At 37.4% G+C, this 14872-nt stretch overlaps 1 protein-coding gene across 10 annotated transcripts in view; it reads left to right on the top strand.

Moving 5' to 3' along the window:
- Positions 1–14872, top strand: part of POU2F1 (POU class 2 homeobox 1) — a 144747-nt gene that overhangs the window by 74771 nt on the left and 55104 nt on the right. For 5 of the 10 annotated variants that reach the window (XR_005932893.1, XM_030019577.2, XM_030019579.2 and 2 more), the window contains 4 exons: positions 1909–1962; positions 3672–3791; positions 5541–5720; positions 11580–11706. Coding sequence is in view for 9 of the 10 variants with exons in the window: in XM_030019577.2 (XP_029875437.1) it covers positions 1909–1962; positions 3672–3791; positions 5541–5720; positions 11580–11706 (481 nt within the window). In the remaining variant the exon portion in view is untranslated. The remainder of the gene's footprint in view (positions 1–1908; positions 1963–3671; positions 3792–5540; positions 5721–11579; positions 11707–14872) is intronic. The other 5 variants (XM_030019578.2, XM_030019583.2, XM_041124984.1 and 2 more) reach the window with 5 other exon arrangements.

The raw sequence follows: 14872 nt of genomic DNA, 5'->3' as shown, positions 1-14872 counted from the left end.
GGTTGTCAGTATGTGTTTAACACAGAGACAGATACAGCTGTTCTGCAGAATTTTGTGTGTTTGTTTTAGTCTTCGTTTTGTTATATAGATTGACCCAGGACAGTAATTGTATTTAGCACAGTGCTTTATCTTGCTTTGGAAATGTATTTATTTAAACAGTTGTCAGGATCTTTATAACTTCATATTTGATAAAGTGTGATTCATTTCTTGAAACTCTAGTTCAAAAGGAAAATCTCAGCCATTCTTTTATGCACCTGCAGGTGTGTGGGAATCTATTGTCAAACTGTCCTCTTGTAGTATGGCTGTTAGTGGGGTGTTATTCAGCCTTAACACACAGTGCTTTCCTCCAGACTAATACAAAATATTAGGTTGTAGGCAACATTCAGGAACAGTTTAATTTCTAATTAGAAAATGTTTGTGGTGGAAGAAAATGTGGTGGAAAGGGTGTTCAAATTGCATTCAAAGAGATTTTCAGGAATGTGCTGTCTGTACCTGAGTGACATACATTGTAGTCTTTTATGTGTTTTTTATTATTATTATTATTATTATTATTATTATTATTATTATTATTATTATTATTATATTTTTAAAGTATTATTACTGAGTATATTTTTTGGCTGGCAGGCTATTATTGTTTAGATTATTCTCTGCTGTTAATTCATGTTAAAAGCTCAGATTACATCAACTGTGTCAAACTATATTTTGCTTGTGATGAGGAGAGGCTTTTCTGGGAGTGTTTGCTTAGATGTAGAACATGCTTAGTAAGTCTAGTACCTTCATCTAGAGCAGTAGGAAATATTTCCAAGTTGACTCTTAAGGGTTGCCTGTTCAAATATTCAGTTATTAATTTCATGTACGGCAATTAAGATTAAAACTCTCCTTCCTGTGCTTGCAGATATGTGGACTCTCTTTTGTGATGTATATTATGTGGGAACATCTTTTTATAGAGGCAAGAGTGCTACATTTTGTTTTGCTTTATTGTATCCTTATGTGTTGCCTGGTTTTCAAATAAGCAGTGGTTTTCAAACATGGCAGGTGATGAAATTCACTACAGGCTGTAACTCTGACCTTTCAAATTGTTAGTAATTAATTATATAGCATTCCTTCTTTATAGTGGGAGTGGTGGTAGAAACAAGGTGAGACTGATTGAAACGATTATCAGTAAATGAAAATTTAGCATTTGTTGTACAGAGAAAATCCTTATTAGAGATAAAATGACACTTTAAAAATCTCACTTTCTGAAGCATCAATTTTTCTTCACTCCTAACCCACAAGAACTTCTTTGGATCTGTTAATCGCAAACATTGAATTCAAGTTTTGAGTATACCTGAATCAATACAGCCTTTGTAAAGTGTCTCCAGTCCTCTGTATTGAGATCTTCTTTTCAGTGGCTGAGGACTACAAATGCTTGAATGGGTTGATTCAAGGAAGAGTGTTTATGCTGTGGGTTTTGTGCTATGCAGGTGATTGCTCCTCTGTCGTATAAGGAAGCGGGTGAATGCAGTGTACATATTTGGGGTAAGACCCATTCTGAAATACTAGAAGGATGATCATGAGTAGACCTTAACACCCTCCCCTGAAGCCTGGATTTTTTTAACAGGAATAGGAATAGTTAGCCTGTCCACCCCAAAATGCTCTGTTTCAACTCAGTTTCATGATAATATCTAGTTCCCTAGGCAGGAATGCGTTCAGCAAGAGGTAGACAAATAACACTGTGGAAGGGTCTTAAAGATTTTTTTTCAGCCTGGAGCATAACCCCTATTTCACTGATTCGGGTGTTAGAGGGGCATGCATTTTTCTTGGGGGAGTTTTTGTTGGGGTGCAGATGGGGAGGTTGTTCTTTTTACATTGTTAAAGTTTTCTGTGGATTCTACATTATTTCATTTCCATTTTTACACTGTGTTGTAGGTCCAGCTCGCTGGAACAAGTTTACAGGCTGCTGCTCAGTCCTTAAATGTACAGGTAAAGACAGTTTCCCTCTGCTGCTTGTCCTTCTCTCATTCTAAACAGCATTACAGTCCCATTAGAGATAGTTTTTAACCTACGATATGTTACTCTTTTTTCATTCTGCCTTGTCTTGCAAGTGAAAGGTATGAGGGAATAATAGTTTCACAACTGTAAATCAGGTTCAGGATTGTAAGCGTTCAGAAACTGCAGTTGTGTAAAACATGCAGCGAGTGTAACTTTATACTGAACTTGTCAGGTTTGGTATTATGAAAACTACAAAACTCCAGGAATATTTCATGTTCTTCCATTTATTCACTTATTTTAAACATAGCAACTATTATTTTGCAATTTGTCCTTACTTCTGGTAGCTGAATATAGGAGTATGATGTAACATTAACTATGTAATGTGGCTAGTGTAGATTGCTTGCTTGTGTAAATAACACATAGTCATTTCAAAATAAGTCAGAGTAATTGTTGTTTAATAATGTACATGAGACAACAAAGCTTTCAAACTTTTTTATGATGCTGAACACCTCAGTGTATCAGTTAACGTGCCACTTCATCTCAGTACTATATTAAGGGGCAAGGGATACAGTTTTATTGAAAACTGGTTTCCATATTGCTTGTTATTAAAGAATGTAGGTAGTGCATTACATGAAATGCAATAGAATGTGGACCCACTTATACATAATAACAATTTGGAAAGAAGAGGAGGTATAGTGACCTTCCTTTCTAAGAGGAAGGAGGCAGAAAATTGCCTTGGTTGCCATGGTAAACTTCCATCCCTGAGAGAGATGTTGGCAAACAGGCTGTATCTCCAGTGCAGAATGTTTACAGTCCTGCGCTGTAATTATCGCTCAATGACTGGCAGAATTAATCAGAGCCTTTATGTTAATTAGCCTGCTCTGCAGTCCCCAAAACAGGTGGTAGAAAATATGCAAATCTATGCAGAATTTTAATGTTCTGCATAACCAGTTTTAATTATCATAAAACTCTCTCCCTCTCTTCATGCACTTGCATTTCCTCCCTCATGTCTTCACAATTTCTTCTGTTTAAAAAAAAAACAAACAAACCAAAAACCAAAACCACAAAAAAAATCAAAACCCCACAAATCTTTTAAAATAAAGTTGCATTCAGTTAAATAAATGCTAAACTTCGATTATTTAAAAGCACTGTATATATTATGTATTTTGCTGTAGGTAGATAGAGAAAACCTGTGAGGATTTCTCAAACCAGTTCCGTATAAGCCCACAGTATATGATGACTTAGAGGTGCAGGATGCAGATATAGAAAATGGAAACACAGTCTCCTTTTCCTTGTTCCATTGTTCAGGATTTTAGGCAATGAATAATTTTAACAACCTTTTCTTTCTTTACGGTGAAATGTAGCGTCAGCTTCAGCTGAATTGTGTAAAATGAAATGAGACCTGAAAATAATGTCAGAGTTACAAAAGACCTGAGAGACTTTTTGTTTTGTTTAAACTGCATTACCTACAGACATGTTTGAGCAATCATAGCTGAGGCAGTCGGCACATAGACCCATTGCTTAAATACACTCTTAAAAGAAACCCAAGGGCTTTTTGTATGCAGATGAAAGATTTTTATTGTGCAGTGTTGAGATAGCAGTGTTCTACATTAACATCTGTTTTACACTATAAAGAGTTGGTTTTGGTTTTTGTTTTTTTTTTGTTTGTTTGTTTGTTTTTTGTTTTTTTTTTTGACTAGTCTAAATCTAATGAAGAATCTGGGGACTCTCAGCAGCCAAGCCAGCCTTCCCAGCAGCCTTCAGTGCAGGCGGCCATACCCCAGACCCAGCTCATGCTGGCCGGAGGACAGATCACTGGGGTAAGATGTACCCAAGTATACTGCAGTAAGCCTCCTGTCCGGCAAACGATGGCAGTATCTACAGCAGTCCTCATAGGACTGTCAGTGAAGGTTATTGTAATTTCCTTTAACATAGGAAGAAACTTGAGCAAAAGAAGGGACAGAAAATACCTTCCTATAAAAAAAGTGGACTTTAATCTTTGGGTTTTGTTGCAAATTATTTGCTTAAAAAAAAATTATTTCTCTCTGTTCTTGGTATCCGTCTTCACTCTGCAATGAAATTAAAACCTGCTGTGTGTACAAATAAGAAAGTCACTGATGTCACAAAAAGGAATTTTTTTTTTTTTCAAGATTAAAATGAGACATGGGAGCATGAGACTAAATCTTACCAGATAGCTGGGTGAAGAGCAAAAATGATGGGAACTGCTGACACTAATTCTTCCTCTTCTCAAACATATTTATTTTTAAGTAATTATACATTTCTTTTTAAGTAAATATATTAGTGCTTGCCTTACGCCTATTCAACTCTTCTGTTTTAACCTACCAATTTTGAGGTTTTTAATTGCAAGGCTTTGGGAGTAATTATGGAATAACTGTTGTTTTAGGATTACTGATGTTTCTGAATTGTTGTAAATGCTTTCAGTCATTTAAAAAAAAGAGCAAGTTTCGTGAATGGGCCGGTTTGGTTAAAGAGTTTGCTTCCATGTAATCAGCTTCACAGTTTTAAGAGTTTGCATGTTAATAAGGGATTTAGGGCAGTTGCTCCAACAATGTATTTATGATTTGAAGTATTAGGTTAGATCGTGTCTCCACTTGAATGAAACGATGTCTTAATTTCATGTTCAATTGTTAAATCTTCTCATATGCTAGTGTGTAAATAAACATCCTATTTAGTTTTGGGTTAATTAAATTTGAAAGTTTTTAGAAGTGAGACTGTTACTATATGTTATTAAAACCCAGCATATTTTATTATTTTTCTCATTCTCAAAAAATATTTGTTTTAATTTATGATTGTCTGCAGTAGTGAAACATTCAAAACTCCAGGCCTATGCAGATATGGATTGTAGTAAATATGGGCATCAAGATTCATTTACATGTAAAGGAGAGACTGCTGCCACCTGTTTCACAGAGATAATGCATGTTTGGGAAAGGGAAGGGATGTAAACTTGCCAACTCTATTCTATTAAAAAAAAAAAAAGCAGATGGGGAGACTTGGAGAGAAACAAATGGAGCTCATGTTCTTTACTTATATCTTAGGGCATAATGGAAATGATGGAATATGGCAGGGATTCATGCTAATGTGAAGCAGCTGGGGTGTTATCAGTTTGTTCAGTAGCCATAGCCAGCATTCCTGCTTCTCATTCATCTGGCTAATCACTTGCTGTTCTGCTGGGTGTAAATTTCCTTTCAAATCCTGGCAATACTGATTCTTTTCTTTTACTTGCTACTTAATTACCTTTTTCCTGAACCTCCTGGTAGAGTTGTGAAGAAAACTTAGGAGTAAAGTTAGGTTCTGTAGGTTCCAGTAAGTGCAAAAGTTTGCGTCCGCGTGGTTTGGTTTATGTCAGGTCTGCAGTAGGTTGGTTCCTACACTGTGTTGAGTAGCCAGCTGTCCTTAGTTAAGGCCAGAGTCATTGGCTAGTTAATGGCTGAACTGTAGTAATAGTTCTAGGAATGTCTGGAATATAACTAGTAATGAGCTAGCTAATGACTTTGTAGCTGAAGTGGCTCTTTCCATTATTAATGGCTGTGTTTTCTAATTATTTATAGCTCACGTTGACGCCAGCCCAGCAACAGTTATTGCTACAACAGGCGCAGGCACAGTTGCTGGCAGCTGCAGTGCAGCATTCAGCCAGTCAGCAGCACAGCGCTGCTGGTGCCACCATCTCGGCCTCTGCTGCAACGCCGATGACGCAGATCCCTCTATCTCAGCCAATACAGATTGCACAGGTGAGCCTTGAGGCTTGAGAGGGTGGAAAATAAAGAGGTTTGACTAATTGCATCATTCAAATAATATTTTTATGCCTTATTCAGTGAGTTTCTAGAGTCCTTGAGTACTGTTAGTCTTTCCTCATGCATCCTTAGTTGTTGAGGTTGAAGTTGATAGTTTTAGCAAAGAATGCATACCAGCTGCTCATCAGTTCCACTGGTCTTCTGAGTCTGGTCCAGAATCTGACCAGATGCTGTATTTTCTACATTCTCCTCCTTGTGGTTAGCTTCAGAAAGGACAAAAAGGGATATAGAAAGATGCCCATAGAAATTACACTTGTCAAGACTTGTATGGATGGGAAAGGGATACCTACGTATCACAAAGGATGCTTGTTAGATCCAAACAGCAAAATGATAATGCTGAACAAAGGCAGTTTGACTTGACACATTTATGTGCTATTTTGGCTTGGTGCTTAATGCTCAGAGTTTGGTGGCAAAGAATGGGCATTCTTGTGTGTCTAGAGAAAAACTTGCCAGAATGAGACTGGTGTCAGAATCTGTCCAGTTTTATGGTCTGCTGCTAGCGATGTTAATTCTTAGTTCTGAAGAACTGGTTGCTGAGGAAGTTCTGCTTACTAGGAGCAGCAAAGATCGTCCTGGGTCTTCCAGGATTGGCTTAATTCAATGTGGAGAATGCAGCGCCACTGACTCTATGCTTAGCATATGTAGTGTGGAAATTCCTTAGAATTCTGGACAAGGGTAACCAAGTGTACAGCATAGGCATCTTGAGTACTACTAGTAGGTGATTGTGTTGCTGACACTGAGGTCCATCTTTCCATAGATTAAGATTCTCAGTACGTAATACTTCAGTTTGATTAGTCTAGCTGTGCAAAGTATGTTGGGTGTGTAATCTCCAGAGTTGCTGCTTCTTACAGTGAGCAGGTTCTTTAAGACTGTCTTGATAATTTCTATTCAGGCTATTTTCACTTGCATTGAACTGGGATGAAGCGTCTAAAAAGTAAAGATGAGGGCTGATTAAGCAAAAGAATGGAAATGTTGCAATTATCTGTGAAGTCCATTGGTGAAGTGTGCTATTCCTTTATCATGCTAGTCCACTAGCTGAATAACAGCCTGGTTGTGCTATCAGTTTTTTATTAGCTGAAGTGGCAAACTTCTGTGGCGTTCGTCTAAAGTTCTGACCTCTCTGGCTGTCCCTAGAGAGGCCAGAGTGATGCCACCCCACATTTAAAAGGCCAGTACTTACATTGCCCACAGACCCATCACGCTGGGCCTCTTGGTGTACTGTGATGAGTCATGTGACCATATATTAATACTTCTTTTAGCAAAGGATCCCACTTCACTGTCATGATCTGGAGATGACTCAAGGATGTAGCATTCAAGGAAACTCCTAACTCCCAAGACCATCTTTTAATTTTAAGCCTTTGTCTGTAGCAAATAATACAGACAGATTTCAAGAAAATGTCCTTGATGGTTAGCTTCTAACATCTCTCCATGCATCTGTCACAGAGTTCCCATCTGATACTATGAGAGTCTTTTAACCTAAATGGAAGTGATCCACAGGTGTGTGTCTCTTGTCTTCCAGGTGTGCAGCTTAAGATAGCAAGGTCTGCTTTACTGAAGTGCAGAGCATTAAAATTTCATATTAATAAAATCCGTACCTTGAATTTTCTGGCTTTACATTTTTCAAATATTCCACTAAACTAGTGGATACTTTTGAAGGCATTGTTGTGCATGTGTGAGGTGTTGCTAATCCTGCTCTTCCACTTCAGTGGGAAGCTATGAAAACGCGTGAAGCATTTACAATTACTAATTTAGTACTGGGTTTTTCTCCAGAACTTACAAAATCTTCAGAGAAGTGTTTGAGAAGAGTTGAAAAGATCAGGCATGTGCCGTCAAATAGGAGCTTCTGAAGTGAGCATTGTCTGGTTTGTGCGCGTGAATGAGCTAAAGGCTCTATGAAAAATAGCATGTGATCATGTAGTTGCCACCATATAATGTATATAATGTGCACAAGGGAAAAAAAAAAGTTTCACTTGTTTTCTGGCATTCCTAATTAAATGTTTGACTTTACAATTCATTTAGGATAGGTTATTTTGATATATAAATGTAGCTTGGTTGAATCTTGTTAGCTAGTTCTTATGATGAAAGTGCAGGGCATAATTTGTGCAGGTGTTGGATACAATTTGAGATACTTAGTGGAAAACTTCTGTCTAGGTTTGTAGGTGGGTAACACCATGCTTTTTGGTCCATCTTGACAACGATTTATAAACAGTGCTCAGCTTTGTTTGTGTTGCTATTGTAAACACATAGCTGATTACACAAATAGCTGAATGTTTGTTTTAATTGATGATTTTTGAATAATTGATTAACTGGCAGGTCTCTGCAGCAGGGGGATTACCATATTTATTTTAATTAACTAATTGCACAAGCATGACTTCTTTAATGTGCACTGCAGTTAATGTAAGGTATCTGCACAGCAGTTTGGTAAGATGTTAGTGCTGCTGCTGGGCTGATGCTAAATTATCACTAAACAGTTGCACCAAGTTTTGGAGTTCCTTGTAAACTTTACTTGTTTTCAGGATCCATGATCAATGTTTATATGATGTAAACCTCAAAATGACAGAGATGCTTAAGTTTGTACTGAAGTTGTAACTAGAGGTAATGGCATTGAATTTAGAACTTTGGATTTTTTTTTTTTTTTAACTGAAAAACTTCCTCACGTCAAGACATAGCATTTGGCAGATTATTCTGCAAAGGTAGGAGTGGGATTGTTTTGATCTTTCTAAATTGTTAGGCAGCGCCAGAAGACATGCATTTTCTCAAAAGTCTTTCCATCTCTTTCTATGTGCTTGTGCTAGTACACAGATTTTACCATTGAGAAAAAAAGATCAGTATAGGAAAACAGTGTTGAGGTTGTTTGCATGGTTGCTCTTGGGAGATTTATTGTAATGCTACAATTAGCTAAATAATAAAACTTTCCCAAGGTAGAAATAAAGTTGGATTTCAAATGAATTTGAAGGGCTGGTAGGGCTATTTAAGAGTGATTAGCCTTGGAGGTATCGTTTCCATTCTGCATTACAGAATTATATTTCTGTATTTAAACAAGACTCAGCCAAGATACCATTTACCAAGGCAGATGCGCAGAATAAGATTGCTTATACCAGTTATCCCTGAGGCCTCAATTTAAAAACAGTTTTCTCATATTAAAGTGTAAGAGCCTGATGATAAGAGCTGTCATGTCTTAGCTGGGTACCCTGTGTTATGAATACTATAGTCTTAAACAAAAAGCTCTCCTCCTTTGATCTTACAAATACACTGCCACTGTTTCTTTGTATTTTTCCTTGTATGTAACTCCATCTCCTGTGGTGGTACTTCACATCATTTGAGATCTAATTGGTCATCTGGGGGTGGGGTGGGTGTGTCATTCATTTGCTTTTGGTGGGGGAGGTCCTCAACCTATCTGTTTTTCTGTCCATACTTTTTCCTTCAAAAATTTATTCTCAACTCTTCATTTTGTGTTTCTACTTTTTCTCTTATCTACCTCTGTTTTCATCCTTCAGCCTCTCTTCATTTCTTTTTCTTCTACCCAGCATTCACAGCCTTAGTCAGCTTTCCCTACTCTTTCTATTTCTGTTTCTTCCTCTGCATCTAGTCCTTGCATCCAATTCAGTACAAGCCCCTCTGTGCTGGAGGGTCTGCTGAATCTGCAAACGTAACCAGTAGAGCATTGAAAATCAATGAATAAGTGAGTGGTGGTTCATGTCATGTTGGGCTCAAGAAGTAAGATTTTTTTAGTAGCAGTTCTGACCAATGTAACTTTATGATATGAAGTTAGAAGAAACACGCAGTTCCCAGGAAAAACTGGAGCAGTTTTATCTCTCTTTTTTTAGGAAGGAAATTGGCCTTGATTTCATAGGAATGGTTGCAGTACTTCTCAGATTTTCTGAAAGCAAACAATACTGTCAACTTTAAAAACACTGTTGCGCTGGGGGGCACTTTTTAAAATTTTACCATTTTCTTTAAGAAATGGAAGTTCCCATTTCTTAAAGAGCATTGCTTGGCCAATCCATCTGGTGTCTGCCTACCATATTATTACACTGCATACTTTTCACTTAACATGACCAAGTTGCCTAAGTGATTGATGGCCAGTGTCTATGTAATGCAGGTTAAGTAGTCGTTTTCTCATAATGCGTGTCTATGGTCTAATAAATCAATGGACTCCCTGGTTTTTTTCCTCCCTAGTCTTCCTTTCCACCAACTGACTCTCCCCACCCCTCTTCCCGTAGGAGGAGATTGTTGCAACTTTTAAGTCTTAGTTTAACAGTTTTAAAATAACGTAAGGTCATAGACAGATAACTATATTCTGCAAATGGTTGTGTCATGTAAATAAGAAGTCATCCTTGGCAGTCTGGCTTAACTTGCCATCACCATCTGCATTGCTGCCAGTTAATGGCCTTTCACATCTGCTGGCTGAGCAGCTTGTGTGAGTGCTCATAACCTGCATCAGTCAAAATGCATGGGGGCTACTTTACTGGCTTTAAGAAGCAGGTCTTTGTTAGTCTTGCTCACTTTAAATCAAGTATGTTAGTAAGTATGTTAAATCGAGCAGCTCCATTCAAGCAGCCAGATTGAGCACTGTTTAAGAGTGAACTGGCATTGTTAACTATCTTCCGACACAGTTGGACCCAGAAGAGGGTATCTATCTGCAAACAAGTACCTTGGTATCCGAGTAACTTATCTGAAATAGAGTTTGGGGAGGTTTTTTGTTTGATTGGTTTGGTTTGTTTAATGGGAGGTGGTAAGTGTGGGAAATATTTCAGGCTTTTATCCACCTGCTTGGCAGGTATTTTGAAACAGCTTCTTTTCAGAAAGATTAAAAGATTCTACACATGTGTATGGGTAGTTTTCATAGATTACCTCTGTTATGTTGTCTGGCTTCACATTGTGCTTCAATTTTCAAATTTCAGTTACTCTTGTTGTTGTCCTGTTTGGAGAAGATAAAAAGAAAAAGGCGAGTTTGGGGGGAATGTTTTTAAGCAGTTCTCTCTGTTTTCATTCTCCAGCTAAACAGCAAGTTGAAGCATTTTTCTTGATGATTCAGTTTCTCAGAGATTAGCATTTATGTTGAGACTAGTCATTTAATTATAGGAAATTAATAGTTCTGAATGGTTTAAATACATAAAAGTAGGGTTTTACAATAGTGCAGTGTTTTGGGTTATTCCTTTTAACCTTTAATTATAGCCATGTCTATTAAGCTTATTGTAATTTGTTTCAGAACTAATCAAATGTATTTATTTACTATTTGAGTTAGCTACTTCCCAAAATTTGACCTGAACAGCCAGAGTGCAAACTAGGAATCTGTAATTTTTTTGCTTTCCTGTTGCTGATTAGAATGGTAATTGCAGATTGTTGTTGTTATAAACAAAAATAGCTCCCAGCTAATATGCTTGATTTGTCAACAATGAATTTTGTAGCAGAGTTGCATCCTCAAAAAATAGGTCTGAGAAATCCAGGTGCTGATAAGTCTAAAGTATTTGAAAACTGCATTTGGTGGGGGAGGGAGATTATTTTATTTTTTTAAAGCAGAACAGTACTGGAAATACTTTGCTGGGTTATTTGGTAAACAATTTTTATTTGGTTTTATGAAGGACAGTGAAATTCTAAAGGATATTCAGTAGCAGGACTGCTGTGTTTGACATCCACTTCTATCTCTAAATGTTAGACTGTAACTGGTTGATAGGAAATCTATTTACATTGGGAGTCATAGCTGACTTAAATGTCTAACACACAGCTCTTTCTTTTCCTTTTTCTTTTTTCTTTCTTTTTTTTTTTTTTTTCCCCTTCCCCTGTTTCCTTAAGGATTTGCAGCACTTGCAGCAGCTTCAGCAGCAGAATCTCAACCTGCAACAGTTTGTGTTGGTGCATCCAACAACCAACTTGCAGCCAGCACAGTTCATCATCTCACAAACACCGCAGGGGCAGCAGGGTAAGTGCTCCTTCCCAGAAAAGAAAGTCATACATAGCTTTTAGGAGAGGAGAAGGTGAAACTGAGGTGGTTCCATACACCTTCACTAACTGTTGATATCCCCTAGGAGAAATAACAGTATTGCAATTAGGAGACTCTAACAGGTTTTCCCTTTCTGGATGTTAGACCTCAGCCTTGTCAAAGTTTGTATAGCTCACTTGTCAAGGAGGATCAATCCGGAGATCATGTCATGAGAACATTTGTTAGCAACAAGGCCTCTTGGGAAATACTGCAGCATCTGAATTTCTGGGTCAGGCTCTCAAGAAGGAAGCCTACTGGGAAGAGAACTTGGAGAAGACAACTCTCCAGAACTCAAAGGTAGAATCCTAGGAGGTGGAGTCCTGGAGGGTGTGTGGGCTGTCTGGATTAGGTCAATGCTAAAAGAGCTACAAAATTCTAAAACTGGAAAAAGATTACAAAATTGAGTCCTTGTGGGAGACTAGAGAAGTCCTTAAGCCTAAAGAGGGTACAGTGAATTTTGTCATAAACTGAAATAATAATTACACCTTGGGAAAAGAGCTAGAATGCTAGATTTTGTATAACAACTCTTGGAAATAATATTTTGGCAATATACTGGATATGGCTTACATGCTAAAGGCAAACCAAGGCAGTGGTAGGTGGTAGTGTGCCAGACCAGCTAAGATGTTGTACAGGAACTTTGCTCTAAGGACTAATGTGTTCAAGTTGCAATACATCACAGTACTGATTGCACCCCATTTGTTGATGCCCACAGAAAACTGCATTTAGCCATGGCCTCTTATGCTGATATACTCCAATGGTCTTTTTCCCCCCTTTCTCTTCTACATGAACTCTACTCAGTTGTTCAGGTCTCATAATCCAAAGATTCTTGCTCAGAAGGCAAATCCTGTTATGCTTGAATAGTCCTCCAGAGCCTGGCTGTCCTATAAAGCAGCTCTTTGCACCTCATTTTCTTCTGTTCCTTTCAATTTTTTCATGCATCATTCCTTCTTATATACTATGACTTGGATAGAACTAGCTTTCCATTATGGTGAAGCTCTCTCACTGTCTGAATGCTCTCACATTTGAATAAAGGGTTAGTCAAAATTAACTTCCTTTTAATAGGACTTGATTTAGGAGAGCTTTTATACCAGCACTGGTATAAAGAAGTGGCTAGCCAGAAGATGGCTAAAAGACTTTTTTCATGGAGGCATTTAGTGATGTACTACTTTCTTAAAATGAAGCAGAACTTATAAGCTTAACATATTCTTCTAGAAGAAATCAAACTTCACCAAAATTTAGTTCAAGGGTTCTTTAAAACAGCCTTTTTTTAAATAAATTTTTTTAAGGAAATGGCAAGCACAAAAGAATTGTTTTGAAGAACTCACTGGTATTAATGTCTGCCTACATTTTTCAGCTAACTTCTGCTGGTTTTCTAAAATATCTCTGAAGATGCTTCACAAAAAAGAAAACTAACAGAAGCAAATTATATTCATCTCTCAAAATGAATTGTTTGCATTATAGAAAGGAAGAACGGCTTTTTGTTCGTTTAAAATCTTCTGAAGTAGAATAACTACCAGAAGAGGTTTTCACAGTACCTTTTCCAGGGGCTGTCTCTGAAAATTATTTCTTCACTGCGATTTAAGACCTACATATTGCTGTCATCAGTGACGTGGTGTGTGTAGAAACACCATGTTTTACTGGTAATGTGCAGCCTGGACAACTGAATAGCTCAAAAATGTAGGAAGATTTATATTCTATGTTCTGACCATAGGCCATTAGTGTGTGACAACCGTCCAAACTGAAATGCTTGAATGGATCTAATTTTCTTCATGAGCACTCAGTGATAAAGCAACATCTACGTCATAATACCCCTTATCTCACTTTTGGTATGGCTTTTTGCAGTGTTTCATGGTTATTGTTAGAAGATCTCAAACAGTATGTTATTATTTATGAGAAAGATTGAGAAAGCGTGTATTTTTATTTTGCTATTTGCTGTTGTAGCTGACTTTTCCATGTTATTCTTGTCCTATTGCTCCATTAGTCAACTTCGTAAAATAATAAATATTCTCAAGAAACTAGCATAGAGCTTTCTTTAAAACCAACGGCACTCAGATTTTCAGTGGAACAGATTTGTAGGAATGCATAGGTTGGTACTTTCTCTCCTGTGTTGGATCCCAATGTAATTCCAGCTATGAGTCCCCATTTTGGAAGATCTGGATTTGATAAAATGAGGTACACCAAAGTGCCCAGAAGTTTCTTTCCATCAACAGTGATCAACAAAGTTGATCAAAAGGCAGTGTATGTAATATGTGGTATGACACCCACCCTTCTTCCTTTTCAGTTGTTTCCAGTTAATCAGATTATGACATTGTAATGGCTTTGTCTTGCAAGCTAACATCCAGGATATGTCTGTGAGAAGATGAACAGCTTTGGCAGAGGAAAAGCAGTCAAGAAGTTCTTAGATGAAAAAATTCACTCATTTGGGAGATCAGTTAGGGATGAATTATCTATTATGCTTCTGGGCCAACTTTTTAAAAATTATGCTGAAAAAATCTGCACTTGAATGTTTTGTTTTATCTTTTGTTTAATTTTAGACAATAAGAACTGAATAAGAGTCAGTACTTGGGGGACTGTTGGCTGGCAAGAAGAGTTTTTTGGCTTGGGCCATCATTCATGCTACTTGTAGACATTACAGGAAAAGTCCTGGATGATGGTAGCTGCATTTACTTTAACTATTAAAAAAAAATTTAATACCTCTAAAGCATCATACTTTTGCATAAATCCGTATCTACCTCTGTGCATTCTTTTGGAGCGTCATGTAGTTAATTTGTATGCCATATTTAATGCAATAATACCACTGGGCTCTTAGAACCCAAAGCAGAGGGTTAGAAATAGTATTTCTGTAAAGGTAAGTATACAAGTACAATATTAGTTTTTATAGATTCAAAAAAATCATGTAGGTTGGAAGGGACCTCTAGAGGTCATATAGTATTGCTCAAAGCAGGTCCAGCTACAGCAGAGTGCTCAGCGCCTTGGCCAGTTGAGTTTGAACATCTCCAAGGATGGAGATTCTTCAAGTACCTGCCCCAATAGTTGACCACTCTCACGGCAAAAAAAATATTAAAAAGTGGTTTCCTTATATATAGTTAGAGTTTTCCATGTTCCA

This window comes from Aquila chrysaetos, chromosome 7 (genome assembly GCF_900496995.4).
Source record: "Aquila chrysaetos chrysaetos chromosome 7, bAquChr1.4, whole genome shotgun sequence".
In the NCBI taxonomy this organism is placed as follows: domain Eukaryota; kingdom Metazoa; phylum Chordata; class Aves; order Accipitriformes; family Accipitridae; genus Aquila; species Aquila chrysaetos.
The sequence above is the reverse complement of the archived record's forward strand: the minus strand, read 5'-3'. Positions and strand labels throughout refer to the sequence as shown.